This window comes from Miscanthus floridulus, chromosome 2 (genome assembly GCF_019320115.1).
Source record: "Miscanthus floridulus cultivar M001 chromosome 2, ASM1932011v1, whole genome shotgun sequence".
NCBI classification, from domain to species: domain Eukaryota; kingdom Viridiplantae; phylum Streptophyta; class Magnoliopsida; order Poales; family Poaceae; genus Miscanthus; species Miscanthus floridulus.
Window position 1 is genome coordinate 6,412,058 of NC_089581.1, and position 26,611 is coordinate 6,438,668.

At 49.3% G+C, this 26,611-nt stretch overlaps 1 protein-coding gene and 3 pseudogenes across 1 annotated transcript; 2 read left to right on the top strand and 2 right to left on the bottom strand.

Moving 5' to 3' along the window:
• The first annotated feature begins 5,726 nt into the window (after positions 1-5,726).
• Positions 5,727-7,877, top strand: LOC136515947 (uncharacterized; annotated as a pseudogene).
• A 35-nt stretch (positions 7,878-7,912) lies between these two features.
• LOC136515955 (uncharacterized) lies at positions 7,913-13,152 on the bottom strand (annotated as a pseudogene).
• Positions 13,153-14,190: 1,038 nt separating this feature from the next.
• LOC136513146 (uncharacterized) lies at positions 14,191-14,989 on the top strand (annotated as a pseudogene).
• A 3,935-nt stretch (positions 14,990-18,924) lies between these two features.
• Positions 18,925-20,127, bottom strand: LOC136537767 (TLC domain-containing protein At5g14285-like). Its single transcript, XM_066529723.1, has one exon. The coding sequence runs from the start codon at positions 19,900-19,902 to the stop codon at positions 19,135-19,137; it is 768 nt and encodes a 255-aa protein (XP_066385820.1). The 5' UTR covers positions 19,903-20,127; the 3' UTR covers positions 18,925-19,134.
• Between the last annotated feature and the right edge of the window lie 6,484 nt (positions 20,128-26,611).

Genomic DNA, 26,611 nt, shown 5'->3' on the forward strand with positions numbered 1-26,611 from the left:
AAGGCCCAGCCAACGATACGACCACCGTCAGCTCCTACAACGGCGCCGGTGGTTCCACCTCGTCACCTGCTTCGTAGTCAGATGGTTTCTCCACCACTTCAACTTCACGGGCCACTGACAGATGTTCTGGTTCTAGTCCGGCCGCATCTCTTGGCACCTTTGGCTCCGACCAGGAGGGTGAGCTGTGCGGCCCTTTGCCCGGTGAGGCAGGAAGCCCGGTCTCCCACTCCTCTTTCGCCGTAGCCGATGGAGGGGCCGCAGGGTTACCTCTGACATGGCCTCCGCTGTCACCACCAGGATCACCGCCAATGCCGCCGCCGCCGTACTGGCGACCGACCCGAGGGGCACCGCCCTCAGAAGGGAAGGACCCACCGCTACCACCCTGCTCTCCCCGCCACTCACCACGGTGCACTGCAAGGTGGGCCTCCAATCCTCCCGCATGGGAGTTGGGGCGATGCTCAGCCCCATCAGCATCCGGTCAGTGTCAAAAAAGTACAGGTCAGTCATACTCCAAAAAACTCAATAGCAAGATAAAAAAACAAAGGAAGACATACCGGGATGTAAGTGGTACGACTCTAAAGCAACGACCCGACGTCAACGGGCCCACCGGGCGAGGACCGCTCCTGGGTCACAACCCACGCCCCCTCACTTCAACTGGGGGGACTTGACCCAACCGGCTCCTGCTCAGCCCGCGAGTCACCATGACCTTTGGCTCAGAGCACGCCGATTGGAGCAGCAGGCAGGGCATCCCCCCGTTGTGGGTCATGCGCTAGCGCCGGCGCTGGCTCCGACAACGTGTGGGTATGAGCCCGCTCCCCTGATCGCCTGGCCTGTCCTGTCGCACCCACGGCAAACGGGGATGAGGCCGGTGATGCCTCAAAAGGGCGTCGTGACCGCGTCCATGCTTCCTCGGCGTAGGAACATCACCATGCCTCTCTGCCTCTTGCTCGTTGCCAGCGGACGTGGCCGTAGGATCGCAACGCTCCATCGAGGTCACAACGACCTTCCGGTTTTCCTCCTCCTCGGAGAAGATCATGTCATCCGCGACCTCTGTGGAGTCCTCCAACTCAAGCTCTGACTCGACGTCGCTCCTATTTTTCTCGGCCCGCACACACTAGGCGATCTCCATCTTCGTCTCATGCTTCCACCGAGCTTCCTTGGCTTTCTTCCTCTTCCTCTCAACTGTCGCCTCCTTCTAGGGGGCTTGCCGCGCCACGCCCTTCGGCCCTTTTGAAAGGTGCGGTCGGGACTTGTAAACTCCAAGTCCCTACGAAACAGGCACCTCAAAATCAAAAAACATGGGAGCAGAGGGGAAAAGAACACGGAGTGAGGAGAGGGGAGCATACCAGTTTGGACACCGTCACAGCATTGAGGGCACCAGGCTTTCCATCGAGGGTTTCTTTAGGCCTCAGCTGTAGCACCCGGTCAACGCGACTCCAGACCTCGTCGTTTAGTAGCTCCTCCGATGACGCATGATCGGGGTTCGTCGGGCCATTGTACTTCTACATCGGTCGTGTCCTCTCCACCAGCGGAGCGACCCAACGACGAAAAAGGGTATAGAACACCCGTACCCCGTCAAGGCCGTGACGCACAAGCTTCTAGAGCTCCACCTCGATGATCTCCACCTTCTTCTGCCTGCCGGTGGGGCCCCATGACTAGCTCTCCTACTCTGGCCTCCTACTGGTGAAAGGCGGAAACGGCGCCTCCACCGGGTTCCTGATGTAGAACCACTCCCCATGCCACCCCGATTGGAGTCACAGGGGGTGTATAAGGGGTACGAGCCCGACGCGCTCGGTTTCTTCTACAGCACGAAGCCCCCCACCAGCGCAATCATGAGCGGCTTCCCCTCTGACAAAGCTCGCCTAGAAAACATCCGCTGGAAGAGGTCCGCGTGCGGATCCATCCCAAGGAAGGCCTCGCACACAATGACGAAGCCAGCGATATACAACACCCTAGTTGGATTGAGGTGCTACAACTCCAGGCCCCACTCATTGAGGAGCTCGCGCAACCCGTGCTCATGGAAGCCGAGGAAGGAAACAACCTCGCCGACCCGAGGTTGTGGGAAATCCTCCCTCTCAGGAGCCCTCTAGTGCGCCACCTCCTTCGGCAGCAGAAACCCCTTCTCGGCGAAGGTAACCAGCACTAACTCCCTCACGACGGACGACCTCCAGCTCGACATTTCACTCCAGGTTCGAAATGGATCTATGAGTTTTTCTCCTCTCCCTCGCTCTCTCCTTTTCTCTCCTAGGAACCGTCGCGGCACTCAGATGCTCTTGGCGAGAAGGAAGAAAGAGAAGAGATGATAGATGAGGAATAGGCAAAGGAACGGGACAAAAGCCCTCTCCCTTCTCCTACTTAAAGAAAGAGGCACAATAGTTGGGAAAGGCACATCGATCGAGGAATGGCGAAATGACGAGGGTGAAAACCCCTCTTCCTTCCCCCATTCAATATGGATGGGATACGATGGGATGCGCCCTGACCGATGGGACATACCCTGCCTGACGGAATGACGCCTGGTCAAACGGGATGTGGCCTGGGTATGGCCCACCACTACCGCATGTCGAGCACAAGAAACAAGGCACCACTACGCATAGGCGGCCCTCCGCCTTCCTAGGCGGGACTTGAAAAGGCCCAAACGATGGGATCTCCGCCAGGAGAGACCAACGGGCTTCCTGAGTCGATCAAACGGCTTAGGCGAACACCGAGAGATAGGTAAGGAGCAGAGGGACGCCCCATGTGGGTCATGTCGACTCTGTCACGAACGACGAGCGTGGATCCTGATCGGACATTTCCGATTGGAGCTCTTCAAACCCCGTCACTCGAGTCATCAAGGTAACATTACCAACCCCCACTATTTCTTTATATAATCATTCATTCATCTATAACACGCATTCATTCACTCCATACATCTGAGGCATCGCATATGCAGTTAAATGCATCGCAGCGCTCTGTGTTGCGTCATGAAGCGGCAGTTGCCTCATTCAACATGAGCAATAACCGACCGGAGTTCGAAGGCTGGCCCACGAAGGGCTCGAGGCCACCTCGTGTCAAACAGAGCCAGGGGAGAAAACGCAGATGAGCCCCGAGCGGCCCTCACCTAGTCTGCCCCAAAGCAGACAGGGTCATCTCAATCTTCTCGTTCGATCCTAACCTCTACCAAACCTATAGAATCTCCATCGAGGGAAGGCCAGCGGGCCACCTAGGTTGGTCTCCAGAACGACCCAGGCATCTATCAGGTTGCAGGTTAAAGAGCAGTGGAATATCACATGAGGGCTATGCCGACCCCATCACTAACGATAGACCTAGATTTCACTCGATCATACCCGTTAGCGAGCTCACCGAGCGCGTCACTCGAGTCATCGAGGCAAGCGACATTAGCTCAGCCCCTCTGGTTGCGAGAAACCACGGATGGGATAACGCACAAAACTCAACCGACCCCTACTAAGCCCAATGGGGCTCAGGGGCTCAAGACGCCTCCCTAAAACTGCCTCGGCTACGCACGATGGGTCCGTGAGTCCACCTCGCCCAATCCCTCAGCTGCGCTCGATATCAGGATCCACGAGCTCCGTCTCGCCCAATCCCTAAAACTACCTCGGTTGCGCACGACGGGTTCGTGGGTCCGTGAGTCCGCCTCGCCCGATCCCTCGGCTGCACCCGACGCCAGGATCCGCGAGTTCCATCTCGCCCGATCCCTAAAATTGCCTCGGCTGCACACGATGGGTCCACGAGTCTGCCTCGCCCGATCCCTCAGCTACGGCCGACGTCAGGATCCACGAGCTTTGTCTCGCCCGATCCCTAAACTGACCGCCGACAAACCCCCCAGGCGATTCTGCCCGAATCGCCTGGGGGCTACACCAACGGGTCACTATCGAAACGAAACTTCCCCAGCTGACAAACACAAAAAAAACCCCAGACGATTCTACCTGAATCGCCTGGGGGCTCGGGGGCTACACCCACGGGTGCGCTCACGCGCACCCACAGTCAAGAAAAAAAAAACCCAAACGATTCTACCCGAATCACCTGGGGGCTCGGGGGCTATACCCACGGGTGCGCTCACGCGCACCCACAGTCAAGACAAAAAAACCCCAAACGATTCTACCCGAATCGCCCGGGGGCTCCTATCGGCTTAATAAACCCGGGGTCCTTCATGGACCGGCTTCTCAACAAAGGCTCGGCCCAACAGATGACGTTGCGAACGACGCGCAACTCGTGGGCCGGCCCAAATACCTAAACGATAGGCTAGAAGGGCGATCTAATCTCCGACCGGAAGGCCTCGCTAAGGCGGAACAAACACTCGCTTCCGACTCCGACCCGCCTCTTCGACCGGAAGGCCTAGCCAAAGAGGAACAACGCTCGCTTCTGGCTCTGACCCGCCTCTCCGACTGGAAGGCCTGGCCAAATACCGCTTCTGACTTTGACCCACGTCTCTGAACTGGGATGCGCCGAACCCCTGCTCACAGCTCTTCGCCAACTGGCACAATCAGAGCCGACTAGGACCAACCGACCGGGGACGCCTGCTCGGTAAGGACCAGGATACGGACAAAGAAAGTAAGGCAGGGCACTCAAGTCAACCGCAATACCAAGGATCATACCCTGTACACCTACAGGACGATACCCTGCGACCTTCCTGACATGACAGAACCCAAGCAGTGTTGTAGGCGTTGATATTTTCCCTATAGTGTTATGGGCGCCATCAACTCCCATACCAGACAAACACGGTAAAGCTCCCCTCACATGCCTCTAGACATCAACAGTGTTATGGGCGCCATCATTTACAGTACCAGGCGAACATGGTAAAACCCCCTATATGCCTCTCGGCAACAACAGTATAGCAAGCACCGACGTCTGCCATACCAGAAGAAGACGACACAACCTCCCACGCGCATCTGACATTAAACAGTATTGTGGGCACCTACCATTATCTGGTATCCGTCGATGTGGGCAACAAGACTTAATAGCATACGTACTCTCTCTCTCTCTCTCACTTGTAAGGTCACCCCCTTCATCTATAAAAGGGGACGCGCCCCTTCTCAACAGATAAATCTCTCAATTCACTTACATCGATTCATCCGTTGTAGCTTTAGACACTCTAAAGCTACATAGAGCACACGCTCGAACACTTAGCACATAGCGGAGCTCCCGTCACTCTCGGCCCTTTAGACCAGAGTCCGACCGGACCTCTTGTACCCACATCTTTCTCCCTTCCGTTTGTAACCCCACAACAAACTTCGAGCAGCTGGGCTCAGGAATAAAGTCACCGATCGACTCAAACTAGAGGTAGGGCACGTTGCCTGAACCAGTATAAACCCTGTGTCATTGAGTGCTAGGCCACCTCCGATCACAACGTACATCAAAACTATAAATATTTACGTGTTGGTCACTTTCTGCACCGACAAGTATAAACCTCGTGTCCTCTAAGTACACCATCCGAACCAGACGCGCAATATTAGAAATTTACTTGTTGGTGGTGACTTGAAACACCGATATTATTATTAGTAAAATGAACACTCCTTGTGCAAAATAAAATAAGTAAGACTCTAAGTATTGTCTAATTATATTAATAAAAAAATGTCCCACTTTTCGAAAAGTCTTAATGGACAATCAACAGTAATTAAGATCACAATCACTCAACCAGCTGGTGGTGGAGGATCGATATATCACCAGTCAGATTTTTATAATCCAGCTTTTCCAAGCTAGCTTCCACAATTTGGAAGACTTTCCAAACAAGGAGTAGAGGTTGCCGAACCTTCCTAAACCAAACCCAAACCCTAGCATGCCGAATCTGCCAGTTGTCATGGCGCCGAAACGGCGCTGGGCTGGTATGCCGCCAGATCTCCTCTGCCGCATCGGAGACCGGCTCGACCTCAAGTGGTATGCCAGCGCGCGGGGCGCCTGCACGCCGTGGCGCCGCGCACTCATGTCACCATTGCCCGCGCTCCTCATGGTCGCCGATGGCGACCGCTGGCGCCCCTACGCTGCCTCCCTCCCCACGCGGAGGTCCTTCGAGCTCACCACCATCGTGTCGGGAAGCCGCTGCGTCGGATCGAGCAAACAGCTGGCTCGCGCTCTCCGTCGTCGGCTCCATCGACGAGACCGTGTTCGTGCTCCTGAACCCCATCGCCGCCGTGGAGATCATCCTCCCACCACTGATCTACGAACACGAGGATGAGAGCCGCCGCGACTGGGTTTCCAAGTTAGTCTTCACCCCATGCCCCGCCAAGGACGACTTCGCCGCAGCCGCGATCTACGACATCGACATGATTGCGTACGTCACCACCGGTGCCAAGAGGTGGGCCGTCATGGACCCCGTCCGCCTCACCAGCGAGGTCGGGGACCAGCTCACCGACGTCGTCTACACTGACAAAGGTAAGGTCTATTGCCTCTCCAAGTCCGAGGACGTGCATGTGCTCCGTCTCCCTAAGTGCTGGCGCCGTAAGCCTGCCAACGCCGATGAGGCAGGGCCCTCGGAGCCAGAGTTCTCCGTTCTCCAGTCGCCACCTCCTCCGCCGCCGCCTGCTGAACACACAATTATTGTCCCCCACCGTTTTGGCAATATCAGGAGCCATTGGGGATAATGCCACTCCCCCCATATGAATATGAGGAAGTTCCACCTGAATCGCAAGGACCACACCTGAATGCGCCAGCCACTGTTGAGCCCCTGCTGCCATTGTTCAACCCTGCCACTGTCTTTGCTCCACCCTTATTACACCGTGTCGGCGTTCACCAGCACCAAGAACTTGGTGTTCTGCAAGGGCAATCTGTACCAAGTTTGGAGGAACACAAGCTGCACCGTGACTCTGCAGCTGCCTGCAGGGGGTCAGCGCCGTGTCGCGGAAAATGAGATACTGGTGCTGAGGTACTATCCTCGACGGCGACGCTGGCCTTGCTGGGATGCGGTGAAGGACCTAGGAGGTTACTCACTCTTTGTGGAAAGTAACAATGCAGTGTCGATGTATGCAGAGGGTGTGCCGGGACTGAGGGGCAACTGACCCTCAGTCGGCCGTGGTAGGGATCAGGGCATGGTCTTTGACATGGAATCTGGGAGGTCCATGCCGTGCGGGGCTCCTCAGGCTGGCTTTTTACCTGGTGGTCATCCGTATAGCACAATCTACTGGTACTTCATGAACGATGTAATGAGCAGCAGCAGCAGTGGATGAAGAAAAGTTTATCAGACCTGAGCAAGCAGATCTTGCACAAGATGTGGAAGAATGATCGCATGGCCGAACTTCTAGGTGGCATATTGAGGACCAACAAGCACCTTGGTGTAAATTGAGTTTATCGTTTGTGGTCTTGAGAGTCAGAGCTTGATCTCAAGGCAAAGCAAAATCTTGCAGAGAAGGCTGAGGAACTGCCTCATGTGTAGCCTGTCTCCTAAATAATGCTCAGTTTGTTTACTTGCCTGGAGCCTCTATAATATTTGTATGTTTTGTCAATGTAACCGGATAATTGTTGTCTTTCTATACTTAATTTTCATGTTGTTGTGTTGAAATAATTCAATGGATTATGTATTGTGTTGAAACAATTCAGTGAATTATGTAATATTTTGGGTGCTGGTAATGTTCTGAATTTTACTACCAAAAAAGTATTATAAACTAGTAATGTGCACACGCGCTGGACGCACACGTGGGCATGCATACGGGAGGAATTAGAAAAAGATTTGAGAGAGGCCTTCATCAGTTGCCTATAAATAGGGCCAAAGCCCAAAGCGGAGCCCAGAACTGAACAAGAGAGAAGTTTATTGTACTCTGCATTCCCACTGTACACCATACAAGAGAAAGAAATAAGAAGCTCCACATTCCTCTCTATTTCTCTGCTATGAGTGTACATACACCGATCAATTTATCAAACGCTTTGCGCCATTATCCTTGCATCATTGGAAGCTTGAGCTCTCCAATGATAGATGATGTGAGGGGAATACATTCAGAAGGGTTAAAAGAATTGCCGTAGTAAATTCCCAATATTTTCAGACAACAGGGACCATATATATGTATACTCCATCCGTAAAAGAAAAACAATAACACTTTACCAAGTTAAAGTATCTTAAGTTTGATTAACTATGAATAAAAAAATATCAATATTTATTATATGAAATAAGGATTATTAGATTAATCATGAGATACATTTTTATAGTATATATATTGGTGGCATAAACATTAATATGTTTAAATGTATATTTGATCAAACTTTAGATACTTTAAGAAAGAATGCACCTAGCATTGTATGGTATATTACAATTACAAAGATGACTACAACATACACATGAATGTTGCCAACTACTGGATTCGTGCAGCCACTACGCAGATTGGCTGCCTAGGCTACAGCTACAAAGATGACTACATCAACATAGTTATATGGAAATCAAATCCAATTGGTTCCAACAATGTATAGTGTTATACTATAAGGTTAAGTAGCACAAACTTACTGGCCAAAATCTTTGCAGCTTGGCGCTGTGCTTTTCTCCTTGTCCTACCAATTCCTTCACCGACCTTTTCCCCAACAATCCAAACCTGAACAAGATGCAATTAAAAAAACAAGGAGAAATATCATAAGCACAAAAACATTATTACAAGTCCAACTGAAAATCAGATACCAATGCAGATTTTGGCTATTGTCAGATTTGTAATTTCCTATGAGAATTATGTTGAGATAAATTATCAGAATAGGACACTTATCGACAATAGCTATTCATTCTGGACTTCCTTGTTTGATCATATTGCTAATATAAAGAAATTAGTCTACCTAGATAGAGAATTGTGGTTCTGCAGTATCACATAAAGTTGACCTGTACTCCACCTAAACACGAAAGGAAATGTCATTGATTACAAGAACAAATCTTCTAGTCCATTAGTGTTGAATACTACTGAAGAGGCTAGGGCTGCAGGCTCATAGATTCTGTGAAAATAAACGCCATGTGTTCCTTCTTTGTATAGATTCTCTGTTCTGCTGCTCCTCTCGGGCTTGCAACTGCTATTGTTTTGTTTTTGGCTTTAGCTAATCCCTTTCTGTACAGTCTTTTCAATCCTTTTTTCCTTAATAAAATCCTACCGTGGGGGTCTCCCCTGCTGTATCTTACGTTAAAAAAAAAGTATTGAATACTACAAGTACCTTAGATCCACACTTCAGCGCAATCCCCTCTAATTTGCCAGCAGAGGTCCCTGCATATTGTGGCAAGTGTCTTAATGATTCCATATGGTTGTTTCTCTGGCTTGAGGGAACAAGCCGAGCTGCTAGCTCCTCACCTTCATGGCATAAACACAGTTAAGCATAATCCGTCCTATAAACATCATATGTATACCAAGCTGCGCTTAGTGAAAGCGAAATCTTGGTCTATCAAATTGCAAGCTTTCATAATCGTGCCACCTTTAGTGAAAGCACATGTGAAATAATTATTAGTTATTCACCATCAATGCATTAACTCATAACAAACTCATGTGCATACAACTGCAGGATCATTAAAACAATTGGTAAAAATAAGCGCCTCAAGCTACAAATAACAGAGTGAGGACCTTGTTTACCAATGTGAACAGAGACCCTCAATGTGAAAAGGACAAGGGGGGGGGGGGGGGGGGGGGGGGGGGGGTTCTTTTCTGTTTTAGTTCTCATGTGAACATATGAATTGCATGTTGCATTGTCACAGTTAATGGTAGACAGATAGATAGGCCCAAAGATTCATCTAATCAAACTAACTAAAAAGCAACTACTACTGAGCAACTTATACCTAACTTCTCTTCATCTAACTTGGAATAAAGCAAAGCATATTTGGCTTATCATTAAGAATAGCCAGAGCACCTGTGGTGGGGCTGCAACTGCATGTGTGGCAACACATGACAAGGGAGTGCATGGAAAATGGCCCCAAAGACGAACATTAAAACTCAAAAGGGGTGAATAAATTGTTCAGGCATACCAGAAAAGGATCTGTATTTTGGAGTTGCATGGTTCTAAAGCATGTGGTGAGCCTCGGTATGTGGTACCTGAACCAACCATATGCTTGTCACCAAGTGTTCAGATGGTCACTTAGCAACTGAAATACAATTAAAATTTTATTAAAACCACGTACCAGAGAGGGAAACCTCTGGTTCTGATAGCTAAATTTATCAGAGGACATAGGATTATCCCCGCCATGAAAGAATGAAGGATGAGGTGGTTGCTTTTTCTCATAAAGCATAGAATCAGATTCTACAGTGAAACCTGCTGAACCTCTATTAAGATTACTTGGGTTCATCCCATCCTCTGCTGGAAACCAATTCCCATGAGGTTGCACTGGAGGAGCTGGAACTTGCACTGGCGGTATTGCTGGGAGTGGAGGTGTAGGATCTCTTGTTTCTTGACCATGCTGTAATATGAGAAGCCTTCGCCTTGTGTCAGGAACTCAGGATCCAACTCAGACTCAGGAACTCCACCTTCTTCTCTAGCTGGAGAACCTTGCAGCGGATCTGAAAAAACTGGGCCTTGTTTAGTTGCTCCCAACTCCCAACTTTGGCACTATGCAAAAAGAAGATTCCCCGTCACATCAAACTTATGGTACATGCATGGAGTACTAAATGTAGACGAAATAAAAAACTAATTGCACAGTTAGGTTGTACTTTGCGAGACAAACGTTTTGAGCCTAATTAGTCAACGATCGGACAATTATTACCAAATACAAATGAAATGCCACAGCGCGCTACAGTGCCGCACAGTGAATCCGGCGGCGCCGAATTCGGCCAACTAAACATGGCCCTGGTTGAACAACTGGCTGGCTGAATGGAGGCGACATCGTGCCAAGGGGTGGGGCTAATGGTGCAACTGAAGATGAAAAAATATTCTGAGCAGTAAACTTTTCTGGTGTTTCGAAAAGCCAAAACGTCCTATAATTTGAAATGGAGGTAGTAGTAAACTTTTGTAAATGGCGTGAAACCCATCATATGAGCTGCTAAACCTTATAAATAGTACTATGCGTGCTACTATCATGCAAAGGCATACAAGTAGAAACATTTCGTGAGAAACTCCTACTTAAAATCACAAAACTAAGCAAAATGGTAATAAACAAGTTTGAGACTTGGATTTAAGAACTGTCTCCCTTATTTGATAGGCTTACTTCCAGAAGAGGCACGTTCTCTATATATCACAGGCAGCCAAAAGGGCTATATTACTACTCTCTCATATGCCGTCTCCCATAGAACTTGCAATTTATTTTCAGGTTTTAGTATCTTGTTCCGGTACAAATACACTACAGCAAAGACTTATCCACATAAGAAAACCAAGTTAAGGATAATCTTCAGCCATATTCTAGGCAGAAGATGAAACCAACAAAATGTGCATCAAGTATCCAGAATAAGCCAAACACAGCTTCCTCCCTAATAGTCGTAACTTAACCTTGGACTATGACCAATCAGTGATCACTAGTGGTTATATTGCAGAAATCAGAATTGAGAAAACCTGCACAGTGGATAGCCGCTAATGAGCATAAGTTGCAGTTCCAGCATCCACCTAAACCACAGAATGAGATGTTTAAATTACACTCTAGAGGGCACAGTACTAGCTCTAGCTGCAGCATAGGCATCTGCAAGGCCAGGAGCAGAGTCCTTGTGACAGTCGATGAACTTTGATTCGAAAGCCTCTTCTCTATAATGAACTAACTGGAAAAGGTTCATATTGCTATTCAGCAATCCCTTTTCCTGCAGCACTTTCATGACATGATGCCGAGGCACTAGCCGCTTCTCCAAGCTGAATGCGAGCAGGATAGGCCTTTGCACAATATATTGTGGCTCCATCGCGGCCTCATTCATCAGGAACTCAATCTTGCGAAGAAGAGTCGCATCAGATAATCCTAGTATTTGTGGCATCTTGGAGACTGCAATGGAAACCTCAGACTCAGAACAACCAAGAGTCCTCTTGAAGAACTCAAGCTTGGCAGCAACCTTCTCTTTGGAATTAGAGGCAACGGCAGACACCGCTTGCCTGAACAACGGCGACGCGGCAGGCACCCCAAGTTCTTCTGCCCACAGCAAAAATTCCTTCACGCGTTCCGGGTCGAAGGTAAGCTTCCATGGGTTGTGTAAACACACTTTAGCAACATCTGGAACACCGCGCTGACGAAACAGAGCTATGTTGGGCTTGATTATCTTCTCGAGGCTCAACGGAAGAGGCTGCAGTTCCTCTTTGCGACCACCAAGACCCAATCAAACGAGCCGAAGATGGGGATGAAGAACTCGAGCCTGGGAATGACGTCGCAGTCGCGGAGAGCGCGTGAGCTGACCACGAGGAAGCGAGCGATCTGGGGAGTAGACAGACCAACCCGGTCGCGGAGAGCAACGAGGCGGGGGGCGATGTTCTTCACGGAAGCGCGGAGGAGCAGCGGGTCTGCGGAGACGACGGCGGCAATGTCGGCGCGGCAGAGGCTGGCGCCGGAGAGCAGGGCGAGGATAGCATCGGGGTTGGAGGCGGAGTTGAGGCGACAGTAGGAGAGCTCCCCCAATGGTCTCCTGGATCCAACGGATAATAACTCGCCGGACGCCTTCTTGAACACCTCGCGGGCTTGGGCTGGGGCGAGGCCGCAGGAAGCGACGAGGTAGTCCTCGAGGGAGAAGGGCGCGGGTAAGGTGGTGGAGGTGGAGGTGGAGAGGAGGAGGTGCACACGCGGGGGTGGATCGAGGAGGGTAGCGAGGAGGTGGCGCGGAGCAGAGGGAGGAGGCGCAACATGGCGGCGGCTAAGAGGAGGGGAGGTGATTAGGCCGTCGGCCACGAAAGCAAGCAGGAGGGCTCGCCGCGTGAGGGGAAGGGGAATCAAAGATGGATGGATGGGTGTGCCTGCTGCTTAGCTTCTGCGCGGCGAGCCAGGCGGCGAACCACGGGAGAGGCTGCTGCCGCCTTGACCCCGCAGCTCGGGGCCCGGCGTGTATCGCCCGCACGGCCGCTGCCTCGCTCCCGCCTGCCCTGCGGCCGGCGTGGTTGCTGGTCGTCTGCACCGCCGCTCCTTGATTCGTCGGCAGTCGAGACGAGAGGTGAGGGCGTCACACAGGAAGGAAGAGGGAGTGGCGGAGCCCTCTGGAGCTGGGCTGGAAGGCCAGTTTGGAATGCTGGGCTGCCAACGGGCACATGACTTGGGCCGTTATGGACCGGGCCATCAAGATTTAAGCAGAGTTCTCCACGGTGCACGCGGCTTGTGATGCTAGCAAGCTGGCCAGCAGTCCCAAGCGGACTCTAAGCCTGCAATTTACAACGGTTTTTTTTTTGGGCACAGAGCAAGGTTTCGAGACAGGCCCAAGAGAACACCACTATGCGCCTTCCTTTTATTTGCCTTTGTTCCTGTGAGTAGAATAGAAGTAACAACATTAGAGCAACTCCAGCAGGGCCCCTACTTAAGCCCCCATAGCTAAATATGGGGTCTCAGATCAAAAATCTAACTCCAGCAGGCCCCAACTATGGACCCGAAATTTGTTGGCCCAACGAATTCCACCCTCCAGACCGCATCGCTGTTGGGTCTCGACACAGCCCCGAAACGGCAGTTTCTGTTCGTTTTCCCCCGCGCGCGTCGTTCCCCAGTCTCCCGCTCGCACGCGACTCACTTTTCCCCACGGCGCGCCGCTAGGGTTCGTCGCTTGCCGCAATCCTCCGCAACTCCCCGGCGGCGCAGACTCGCCCGGCCTCCACGGCTCCCCGGCGGCAGGGACTCACCTGGGCCCCGCGACTCCCCGGTGGCGCGGACTCACCCGGCCTTCGCGACTCCCCGGTGGAGCGGACTTGCCCGGCCCCCGCGACTTCCCGGCGGCGCGGACTCGCCTGGCCCCACGATTTCCCACCCGCGTGGACTCCCCAGCGACTGCGATTCCTGTCCCAGTCCGCGCCCACTCGTCGTGGACGCGACGCGAGCTGATCGGAACACCTCCGCTATCTGCTCCACGGCACCGTCGTCAGTCATCTGTTTTAATCTGTCATATGTTTGGCCTGCTCCACGGCACCGTCGTCGTCAGAGTTATTTGCCTGCGGCTTGTCCTGTGTTTGGATTTAACGAATATTGTATCATGTGATTCGATTTCATCGATTGATCGGTTCTCTGAAGTGTGTGTGTGGCCGAGATATACATCTGAGAGGTACTTTTGCCTTGCTAGTAGTATGCATGTCAATCAAGGATACGTGCGTGTGGCTTCTTGAGCATTGATTCTTGTCTGATGACTATGTTTTGCCGAAATTGTAAATTAATATGTGACAATGATACTGCAGATGGTGTTCACCGATGATGAAGATGATTTTTTTGAGCAATGGTGGGAGGAAGAAGAATCGGACGATGATGATTTGGTTGCGCTGATGCTATTGCTTGCTGAGACTAAGAAAAGGAGTCATAATAAGAAGCGTCGCCGTGGTTCAATGCCTGGTCGTCAAGTGGTGCCAAGAGACATTCATGCTGGTAACTCGCGCATTGTTTCAGATTATTTTGCAAATCCTCCAATTTACAATGACAGATTCTTTCGGAGAAGATTCAGAATGTCTAAACCATTGTTTTTGAGAATCGTTCAAGGAGTTGAGGCACATGATGACTATTTCAGGCAAAGGCCAAATGCAGTGGGGTTGCTTGGAGCAACTGCCCTTCAGAAAGTGGTTGGAGCTTTTAGGATGCTAGCTTATGATGTTCATGCAGATTCCATGGATGAGGTTGTGAGACTTGCTGAGAGTACTATGATTGAGGTGTTCAAGCACTTTGTTCGAGCAGTGGTTGATGTTTTTTGAGCAATACTTGAGGCCACCCACTGTTGAGGATACTGCAAGGTTGCTAGAGATGAACAACAAAAGGGGTTGGCCAGGTATGCTTGGATGCATTGACTGTATGCATTGGAGGTGGAAGAATTGTCCAACTGCATGGAAAGGTGTGTACACAGGACATGTGGATGGTCCAACTATGATCCTTGAAGCGGTTGCATCGGAGGATTTGTGGATTTGGCATTCATTTTTTGGTTTACCAGGATCACTTAATGATATCAATGTACTTCGAAGGTCTCCCCTTTTTCAGCGACTAACTTCAGGAACTTCACCTCCAATTGAGTACACTGTGAATGGCAATAAGTACACCATGTGTTATTATTTGGCAGATGGGATCTATCCTTCTTGGGCTACATTTGTGAAGAGCTACAGAAATCCACAGGATAACAAGAAGTCTCACTTCACACAAGCTCAAGAAGCGGCTAGGAAGGATGTTGAGAGAGCATTTGGTGTTCTACAGTCACGCTTTGCCATGATCAGGGGTCCAGCAAGATTTTGGGGCAAGAAGATGCTATGGTACATTTTGACAGCATGTGTGATCTTGTATAATATGATAATTGAGAATGAGAGAGATGGCGATGATGTTGGGGGATATGACTATGATCAGGATGGGGGTGAGGAGTTGAGGAAGGAGGAATACCAACGCCGCAATCCAAATGTGATGTCCGAGTTTCTCAGGATACACAAGGAGATTGAAGATAAAGGACATGAGAAACTCCGAAACGATCTCGTGGAGCATTTGTAGGCGCGACATGGAGCAAGTTAATTATTTTAGGGGCTACTGCTGGAGTTTAGCCTAGAAAACAGGGACCCCAAAAGTAGGGGAAGCACCCAAATGAAAAGTAGGGACCTGTTTTTGGGCTACTGGAGATGCTCTTAGGGAAGAGATAACGTATGATTTCATAATTTGGTCTAGCATAGTCCATGTTTCGAACTTGCACCGAACCTCTAGTCAATTGCTAGGCCTCAGGCCGACCGATTCAGAGCTTGATCTCCCTCGTTGGCAAGGCAGCTTTGATGGTGTGACAAGTGACAAGTTCTTCAGGCCAAGTAAGAGATGTCCAGTCAGCATTTTTTTAAACGAAATCCAGTCAGCATTATGATTCGAGTTGTTACTTGTAACATGTCGCGTCTACAAGGAGCTGTTTGCTTGCATCCTCCCAGGCAGACATCTGTGCTTAAAATCCAACGCCTGGGAGAGCTCTGACATGTGACATGGTCATTCTCAGGCCCACGATCCAGCTCTTCTCGTTTCCTGGGGCTCATTAAAGAAGTCATTGTGAATTGTGGTGCTGGTAAAAGACCAGGTATACTAACAGAAATGCCAAACTCGCGCAGTGGAAGTGTTCATGGGTATTTGTGGCAGAAACAATGCCCTTCTTTCTAAATGGTTCAGAACCATCATGGGAATCTTCACTTTGCCGAAATAATACACAGCCTATTTCCAGCTAAACAAGCTCAGATTTGGCTGCTGGTGCACAAGCTCAGATTTGTGCTAGTGTTTTAGGATCCTGAAATATGGCAAGACATATGAACTAAGTAACTGAGATCAACTAGCAGAATAGAAGACGAAAATTGAGCAAGGATTCCTTTTCTTAATAACAGACAGAGAGTGACATGCACAGGAAAATAAACTACATAATAGCCGTTAAGATCCATCAATAGGGATGAGCTATTTTAACATGTAAAGTGGAATCTGAATTAGTTTACTTGATCTTCTTTGAATGAATCTCAAGAGCAGAAGTTGATTCATAGCAAGAAACAGAGAAACGGTTAATGCCAAAAGGAAGGGGCAACAAAGGCCGCTCTGCACCTCTTACTGGTAGGAGCAGGTTGCAGTAGCGAGCTTGGCAGGAATGGCCAGACAACAATGTACGGCACATCCTAATGGCCCTGTTCGCTTCTCTTATAATCCGTACTTTTCAGCTTGTTTTTTTAACTGGAACAGTATTTTTCTCTCACAACAAATCAGCCGGAACAGTGTTTCGGTTTGTTTTTTCAGCGAAGCGAACGGGGCCAATGTGTCCAATCATTCCATGTAATGATTCCCAGTAATCCCACAAGACTATTTGACACTAAAAGAAATAAGATAACCCATCCCTGAATTAAATCAATGTATGTTCATTCAGGAAGCAGGTACATGTTTCCCTGATTCAATTCAAATAATTTTCCATAGAAGAGCCCCTGGAGCAATGAGATCAAATGAGCAAAAAATACAGCTCGATGAGCAAAGATACTGATATTTCATATGTACTATGTTGCATATTAGCAAACAATGTCTCAGTATAAGCAAATATTTTGATATTATCAAATGTCATAGGTCAGAATGTGGGCCCATGGTGCAAGTTCCATGTGAAAAAAACTTCAATACTTCTCAAACGATGGTTTTACTCTACAGAACCAGAGTCATCGTTGGCATATAACGGAGCTAACGTTTTAGGCAATAATTCTTCATCAGGATAGATACATGAGAACAACTGCAAGAACCATAAAGCGAATTCATCAGGACAGAAAAGAGCATATGTATTGCTTTCCAGCAGAGATATCAGTGCAAGGAGCAGATATATATGCCATAAACCTCCAAATGAAATTAGCTTGTGAGGTAAATTACCTGCCTATATTAGATATGGCATTTCTGAACATAGTGGTTCATGGGGATAGATGTTAATATCATAACAAGTAATGAGAAAACAACAATAGATGCATGATATGATGTGCAAATAACTTAAGCTTCAGTAAGGCATACTGCTAGATTGCTGCCTGACTGAAGAAGCTGAACAGCAGCAACCTGCTGCTCTTCTAGTGCTAAATCAAGTGTGTAAATTGGGCCAACAAAGAGAAACAGCATGCCAGCTCTAGGCACAAGCTAGCTGGACCTGTAACTCTATGCATATGCACAAGCTGCTAAAACTAATACAATATGACTTTGCTTCCTTTTTTAACACAAAACAGATTGGAAAGGTTTGATAATGGTGGCCATGTGCTTATACATAAAATAAAAGTGGATTATCGTATAGAATATCACATAAGAGAAGTATATGATGGAAAAGAAGGCTCGGTATAGAGTTGCTCAAAACTTTCAACATTCAAACTTGGTAACACGCTACAACCATTTGGCTAAGTTGCAAAACAGAGCGAAATGAAAAATGTTTTCTTGTGCTTTCTTGTTCAAAAAATGGACCACAATGTAATAGTTTGAAATGACTGGGGATAACATCAAACCATTGCTTGAATAGCCGCTCTGTTGCACACATGGCAAAGCATTGAACAGCCCTCTGTACAAATAAGTAGCAGTAAAATTATGGCAACGGCAAAAACAATGAAGTAGTGTCAATGTGTCATCATGCCAAAAATGCCAAATTTTGGAGAAAGGGCACATGCGTGCGGAAGAATTTCCTTCATGGTCAATGTTTCAGGATTCCCTGTTTGACTATATGCTAGATTAATTAGTTTGTCTATATGCTCTCTGCTTGCTAGTATATTAATTAGTTTAATTGAGAGCTTTGACCTTTCATATAAAAATTCAAAATAGAAGGCAACATATAAATAACTCAGATTTCAAAAACACAAACCATAGAAATGTTTCAGGATTCCCTGTTTGTCTATATGCTAGATTAATTAGTTTGTCTATATGCTCTCCGCTTGTGCTATATTAATTAGTTTAATTGAGAACTTTGACCTTCATATAAAAATTCCAAATAGAAGACAGCATTTAAATAGAAGTATAGAAGAGCTCTTAAGGTACATTGTGGCAATATGACAGCATGTCGAAGGTCAGGAACTTTTCTTAAGGCATGTTGGTAGGCACAGATACACAACTGTAAGTACATCAAGCAGTTCCTTTTGCACAAGCAATATGTCAAGGAACTAATAAAACTACTACAATATGATGCAATCTAAGATGCACTGTCATAAACAGACATGGTATTTAAGGTTGTTTGAAGAACACATTTATATCCCCATTGTTTGCAAATAGAGTCACCTGTTAGAAACCAATTAATTAGGATTATTTTGGTGTTATGTTTCAAAGGGGGCATTTGAGCCACAAAATTGATATGCAACAATAAGAAACACCCATGAGAGGAGGGGGAGTGTAGAGATGCTGACTTATCCGGAGTACTCTTCCAGTTCCAAATTATGTCACTTTATTTGGAACGGAGTGAGTACTTTTTTGAAGTAAAAGTAGACTTTCTAGCACATGGACCTGATTTTCCAATCAAAGAATGAATAGGCGTATCTTACATATAAGCATCCTCCACCAATGTCATCCGAAATTGGCTTTTAACATATCATCAGTCTGCATCATCCGTGCCAATTGGCTCGGATGTATCTGGAAAGATTAAGAAGCTACGTATGGTTCGTACACCCGTACATGGTTAAGAGTGATGAGGTGGCGGCCTATGTGTCTTTCTTTGACTTGGAAGGGGCTTGCTTCCATTCCCTGACGAGCTCCTTCCAGAGGTTCCAAATCCACAGGTTGCTGACCGCAATGGCGGTGCCGACAACGAGGATCCAGGAGATCCGCACCCACCACGGGATAACGTCGACGGCCTGGCCGGACAGGTAGAAGGCGGCCATCTTGAGGAGGAAGAGCGGGCCGGCGACGCCCCTGACGAGCGTGTAGAGCGCGTAGAAGGGCGGCGAGAGGGCGCCGTAGACGCACGCGGCGGCGGGGGACTGGTCCCGCCAGATCCCGGCGAGCGTCCAGGCGTTCTGCAGCAGGCTGGTGACCTCGGCGAGTACGAGGAGGACGAGGAGAGCGTAGGCGCCGTGGCGGACGAGGTAGCGGCAGGTGAGGAAGACGAAGAGCGTGGCGAGGTGGTGCGCGATGAAGAGGACGTCCCCGGGCAGGAAGGCGAGGTAGTGGAGCAGGTCCATGGTGAAGTAGGCGACGCTGTAGTCGAGGACGTGGTCCTGGAGGCGCGCGTTGGGCGCGGCGAAGGAGCGGGCCCCCGCGGGCAGCGCGAGGATGGCCCCCGCGGCGGCCAGCGCGGCGGGGGTGCCGTGGAAGAGCGAGATGAGGCAGCTGGCGCCGTCGAGCCGCTGCCGCGGCGCCCACCGCCGGAACACGACGAGCTGGCCCGCGCAGTAGATGGCGGCGTACATGGCGAGGAACGCCGGGAACAGCCACCGCTCCTCGGCGGCCAAGGACGCCAGCAAATCCATGGCCCGGCCGGGAACCCGCCGGATCAGCGCTGGATCGATGAGAATCGGTCGCGCCGGGACGGGGGCTGGAGGGTAGGGTCTGGGGGCGGCGGCGGCGTGGAGACTGGAGAGAGATGGACGGCTCTGAGCTGCAGTTGCGGCTGGGTTTGGTCTGTTGCGGTTGGGAGGGGAGAAGGCGAGGCGACAGATATAAACAAGTGCCAAAGCCAAACCGAGATCGAAACGAGGAGGGTTTTTGTTTGGTTGTTTCGTGTGATTTTAGGCTGCTCCGTGTTTTATTTGTTTGTTTCGTGTGATCTGAGGCTACTCCGTTTTTCTGATTGTGACTCGTTATTTAAGTGTTGCGTGTTTATTTCTTTTGGGTGAGCTGCTGCTACTAGTACTTTGTGGAGTTGTGGTTCGATTTTTTTTTTTTTTTGACAAAGAGTTGTGGTTCGAATTGGACACCCTCTAGAGCCTCACCTAAAAAGATATTGCCTCTTGTCCGAAAAAGGTAAAATTCTAGTTCTATCTCTACTCATCAAACTATTTAAAGTTTAATCAAGTTTATTTATATAAAAATATTACCACTAGTAGATAAATGCCCGTGCATTGCATTGGGACTTTGAATTTTTTTACTGAGCACAGTAATTGGATTTCTAGATTTATAAATAATGTGACGAGGCCACCGACCGTCTGCGGACTCTGTATGTAGGCGCACTCGCGCTAGCCGTTTCATGTGCGGACTTCACACTTTTGTGCAAGAACGCCATACAGATTTGGTATCACCGGGTAGATAATTATTTTAGAGTTTTTTTTTAGTTGTAGAGATTTATAATACTAAATAGGTATACTACAAGAAAATATATTTCACAAAAAATCAATAATATTTATTTGGCATCACAAATATTGATAGTTTTTTTATATTTGGACACCTTTGAGATGGTTTGATTGGATACTATGAATCTATGGGATCCGAATCTATGATATATGGAGTTGTATTCCTTTTAGTACAAAGGGAATATATGCATTTTAGATTCTCTTTGGCTCTTCGTTGAAGTTTATAAAATTGAAAAAGACTGCTTTAAATTAGTACTCCTAGTATGATACCTTTTTTCTGTGGCAGAACCGCCTAATTTAATGCCTCACAGGAGTGCTTGTCTTCCATTAGACTACTAAGCACTCGAGGGAGAACGCTAAATTACTCGATTCCGTCGGGCACACCCCAGGGGAGAACCCGAAAATCCACATTTTTGCCATCAGGATCACAAATGAGAGAATAAAGCTTACATCATTCGTAACCATTTCTTACATCACTTTTAATACAACATCAGAGTATAACATTTATTAATATAACAGCGGAATGAAATCATATTATCAGAGTTATAAACAATTTAATTGAACAGCGGAATATAAACATGTGATCAGAGTTACAGCGGAAATAAACCTCTATTAATGACATGATGAAGTATTGATATATAAACTACGACAACAGATTATTAAACTTCCCTTTATAAAAGCATTTGGTGAGAGTTATAAATAGCAACTACGATCGCAGCGTAAAGGAAATCCTCGCTGAGCCCACCAGGAGGAATCCACACACAAAGGTCAGCTCTAGCATCCACCTGTCACCTGCAACAGGGGGAATAAAACCCTGAGTACTCAATTGTACTCAGCAAGACTTACCCGATAGGAGAAAAGAAAAGACTCCAAGGATATGCAAGGCTATCTGGTTTATGGGTTGCATTTGCAGAAAGCATTACTAAGCGTGCGTCCTTATATTTGATTTTTAATAATAGCCGTATTGGTTCATTAACTAACCATTCTATGTAAGCACCTGAACTACTTTCAAGCAAGTGGTAAGCAATCAGATTTCCTTTTCCATCTTCCATCTTTCATCTTTCAGTTCTTACTACGATGCTAAACCATAGACAAGCCGTACCGGATAGCCCGGCGATTCGCGAATCAATGCCCCCAGCTGGGTACCCCTGAAAACACACGCCCCGCTTGTACCCCGGGCACAAGCAGGACCAACCCATCACTCTCCTGTCCCGGGTGTCCAGGTCCCCGTCCAAACTGGGACTCCAAGCCCCCGCCCCTGAGTCCCGGACTCAGTGCGGCGCAAGGACCTCCTCCACCAAAACAAAACCCTGACAGTCGGTCCGGAAAGAGCCGGATCCGCGACAAGAGAGCAACAAGCTTTCCAAGCGCCCATACACAAGTATGTGCTCGGGATAATAAGTCTGTGACCTGCCTAGAGTCATATGCACGATCGGTCCTTAACCGACCAGACAGGGAGAAACGGTGTAACCAAGCTATGACCCGCCTCCGCGGCGACACAACTTCTTACACCCACCAATACCCAAACCATATCCCTGTCCGGTCACCATTTTCCTTTCCACCATTTTCATATTTTCCAAGTGATAGTAATCCAATAATATATTTCCTATCTCTCGCGAGTGACAGGCAATCACTCGACTTCTACCGGAGTCCTGTAGCATAGCAATCTACACGATCCTGTCATACTAGTAAGACTCATAGGATAAAGATATATATGCACATGGGTTTCATTCAACTCCTTAAAACTTAATGCACATATATAATTTAAACTGCAGAAAAGTAGGGGTTATGCACCGGGGCTTGCCTGGGTAAAATATAATCAGAAGTTAGTATCTGCATCTTTAGATCATCCACCATCAACTGGATAGAAGCCCATTGCATCATCTCCCGGCGAGAATATCATTACACCATCTTCGGATTCCCAATCACCCTTCGATCGATCCATTGATCCATCATCGTACCTATATGATATGCATGCGATGCAATGCAAAGATGTAATTAATCAACTGCAATCGTGACTCGTAAAATACGACGTACACCTCTCGAGTTAACGGTCTAGTTCTAACGACGACCGTACTTAGGTTATATATACACGTTGTCGGATAAGACGTTATTTTCCAATAATTATTCTAGTTATATAAATCCAAGTTATTTCTTTATTCCGTTCTATCAGTGTAATCTTTATTCGAATAGGACATCTTTATCTATTTAGCAAATTAATTATTCCAGAGCTACAAAAATTATGGTGAGCAGCTAATATTACTAGGAACCTAGTGTAAAGATTTCAGATCTAATACTATTACCAATTTATCACGAAAGTTCCTACAAGTTTATATTCTGCAATATTAAATATCTTAGATTAATTATATGGCTTCCAAAAATATCGTCGAACTATGTGAACCAAATTATACTAGCAAGTAGATTATAATTTTAGAAACTTAACAAAATTGGTTTCATCATTTTTGGACAACTACACAATTTTATATTGATCTTGTAAGTTTCAGCCATTTTAAACAAAAACTACAAAAAGACAGGCACCTGGGCCAACCACGGCCAGCGCGGCCCACGCGGGCGACCACGAGGCCCAGGCAGGGTGCGGTGGAAACGGCCCAGCCGCACGCGGCCCAATGAAAAGCAGGCCGCTGCCCAGCGAACTGGCCCACGCGGAAGCAGCTGCGCGTGGCCCAGTGCGGCGACATACACCGGCCCAGCGTGGCGCGGCGGCCCAGGTGGGGGTGGCAACGGCAATTTTGCGACAAGGCCCCCGATCTTCTAACAAATTAACCCACGGTACAAAGTTACTATTTGTAAGAGTCACGTATTTCGCAATCCGAACCCTGTATTAATTCGGTTCTTGGATTCTCACCCTTCTCTGCATCCACCAAAGCAGAGCAGACGGGAAACACCGGCCGGCGGCGATCTGTCGCTGCGACGGAGGTGCTTCGGCGGGAATGGCCACGCGGCGGTACAGCGCTCTCGCGCGGTGGCCGGTGACGACCGAAGGCGCAGCAACGCCGGACGTGGAGCGGTGCGGGACCATGCCGCCCGGGCGCACGGCGTGGAAGGGGTGCTGCAGCGTGCGGCGATGGAGGTGAAGCGACATCTGGGGACTGCGGCAGGGCGGCTTTGGTGACGGGAGACGAACGGCGGTGGTCGGGACGGCGTCAAGGTGCAGCCATGGGGCTCGCGCGCGTGCTCACGAGAGCCGACGACGGACAGCAGCGAGGCGGGGTGCTGGACCAGAGCGGGGAAGGAAGAGGAGGGCACCGGCGCTGGAGAACCGAGCGGCCATGGCACGGCAGCCGGCGTGCGGGGCGCTGCGGCTCGGGCGGAGGGCAGGTCACGGTGGGGCAGCGCGGGCCAAGGGCGCGCATGAGGAGGAAGAAGAAGGGGGCGAGCAGGCGCGACAGAGAGCAGAGGGAGCGGTCTAGCGTGGTTGGGGCCGAGGGGCGCGCGCTGCGCGGCGAAGGAAGAAGGAGGCGCTGGTGCTCGCGGCAAGGAGGAGTTGCGTTGTGTCAAGGCACCGACACGGCATTGGAGATGGAGGAACGGCGTGCTCGCGCGCTGAAGAGGCAGCGGGGCATGGGCACCCGGTCATGGCGGCAGACCGAGGCAGAGGGGAAGGGAGAGGGGCACGCTGCGATGAGCGGGGCTTCGAAGGGAAACAAGCGGACTAACAGCGCGAGGTCAGCGCGGCCTGACTGCGGCGCGGGGCAGGCGTGTGGGCAGGAGCTCAGATAGCGAGAGCGGGATAGCGACCTAGGCGTGGCTGGCATGCGTGGTGGATCACACGGCGGGCACGAGAGAGGTAGCGACAGGAGGGCAAGGAAAACGCTGGCGACGAGCGCTGAAGGAAGCGAGCGGCAGCGCAGACCCGAGGGCCTCGCGTGAGCGGAGCGGGATCGTACCTGGCCGACACGCGTGCGCGCGGTGGCAGGAGCTGGCGCAGCACGGGGCAACACCATGGCTGGGCGACAGCTTGTCGACTGAGGCGCGGGGTTACAGACGAGGAAACGGACGCCCAAACTCCAAGCGCAGTGGGTAGGCGAAGAAGCAAGGAAGAAAAGTGCCTACAGTAGCACGGATGGCCCGGCGTAGGAGAAATATAGAAAATGAAGGTAGACAGCGACAGAGAAGCACAGAAGAAAAAGGTGAGGGCCTGAGTACGTTCGGTCGGCGCAGACAGCTCCATAAATGTGTTCCTACACGCTCCGCGTGGTCAACTGCCACAGTGACGCGGCCGGCAACGCGACGAGATAACAGACACAGATAAACAATGTCAGATCAGGGACAGCGTGGCGCGACGCGAGTAACTCGGGTAATCGATGCAGAGCAGGGACAACGACACCGTCGTACCCGCGAGGCAGGTGGGACGAGTGGCCAGCGACACTCGCATTTTTATTTCTATTTCGTTTTAAGTTTCTAACCCGATTAACTTCCAATTTTTATTTCGTAACAAAAATTGTTTTCGTGCTCAATCCAACAGAACAAGCCATTCACTATTTAATTGTTAGAATTGCTAGCGGATATTTTAAACATAATTTAAAATTTTAAAATCCGACCGAATTGTTTCGGTAAATTTTATTAGGCCTAAACGCGGCGCTAAACGAGATCGCAACACCGAGGTGTTACAACCAACCCCCCTTAAAAAGAATCTCGTCCCGAGATTCGAAGCTAAGAACCAGAAAGGGGAAAACGCGATTACATTCGTAGATCAGGGATTACACGAAAGATTACATGACTTCGAATACTAAACCACACGGGAGCTAGGGATACATGGTTAAGAGCAACTTGGTACAACCGAGACTTAATCCAGAAGTCGAGATAGACGAGGACAATGGAGAAACAACAAGATAATGATTATCCAAAACATGGCGTAGCACCAACAGATCCAGAAACAGTCGACTGGAGAAGTAAAACATCGTGAACCCTAAGATTGACTACCCAAAAGGGAACTTGAACTTCTTCGACGAATCGGATCCTTCCTTCTTCTCAGATCACACCTATCACCTCAGACTGACGAACCTAGCTTCACAAGTGACGACTGGATCTCGTAGCTATGCTGCCGAATAGCGAGGGGAATGGGGATGAAGAAGAAGAGCAAGGACCAAGGGTATTTATAGTAGGCGAATGGAGGTGGGAAGCAACACACCGGAGTGGAGATAAGATTGGACATGTTGCGCTCCCTGCGTGAGCGACGGAGGGGGAAATAAAGGAGAGAGAGGGGTCCGCTCGACGAGGCAGGCGTGCGGGCGGTCGTGTCACAAAAGAAGAAAAGAGGGAGGGGGGGGGGTCCGGTACGGGAACGAGGCGCGGGTAGAGCCGACCGGATGCTGGAAAGGAGAAGCACAGTGCACAAAGACGGGGCGACACTGCACGATGCGCGGTCACGCGAAAACGGGACGATAATGGACCCGACATCGACGGCGTTCGCAGGGCACGCAGCGAAATAACCCGGCATGCGTAGCACGGTCAACTAAGCACAGGGCTTGGGACAAAACGTCCACTCTGACTTTTGCAACTACTCCCGACTATCCACTGCTGACCTTCCTTGACCACATCCGTCTTTTCTGTAAACCCAGATCATGTCATACTTCCTTTCTCCAAACCATCTCCTTTTTACCTTGAAAGACACTTTTGCATCCCCATTATGGATTTCCCGTTTGAACACCCTGAACATTTTCAAGGAGAAAACTTTAAAACAAAATGGTACGGCAGTGTAACTTGGTAAAGGTACTTGGTTAACAACCTCGATACCAGCGCGTGCCGAGCAGCGTCACATGTGGCAGCTGTTCCACACGGAGCCCTCGGTTTCGTCGCGGCACCATAAGCTTTTAACCAGGCAACTATCACCAACTTACACGCCATGAAGGCAGTGGGGTCATAGACC

Coding starts and splice junctions, on each gene's coding strand:
- LOC136537767 (XM_066529723.1), bottom strand. CDS start 19,902: ATGGATTTGCTGGCGTCCTTGGCCGCCGAGGAGCGGTGGCTGTTCCCG.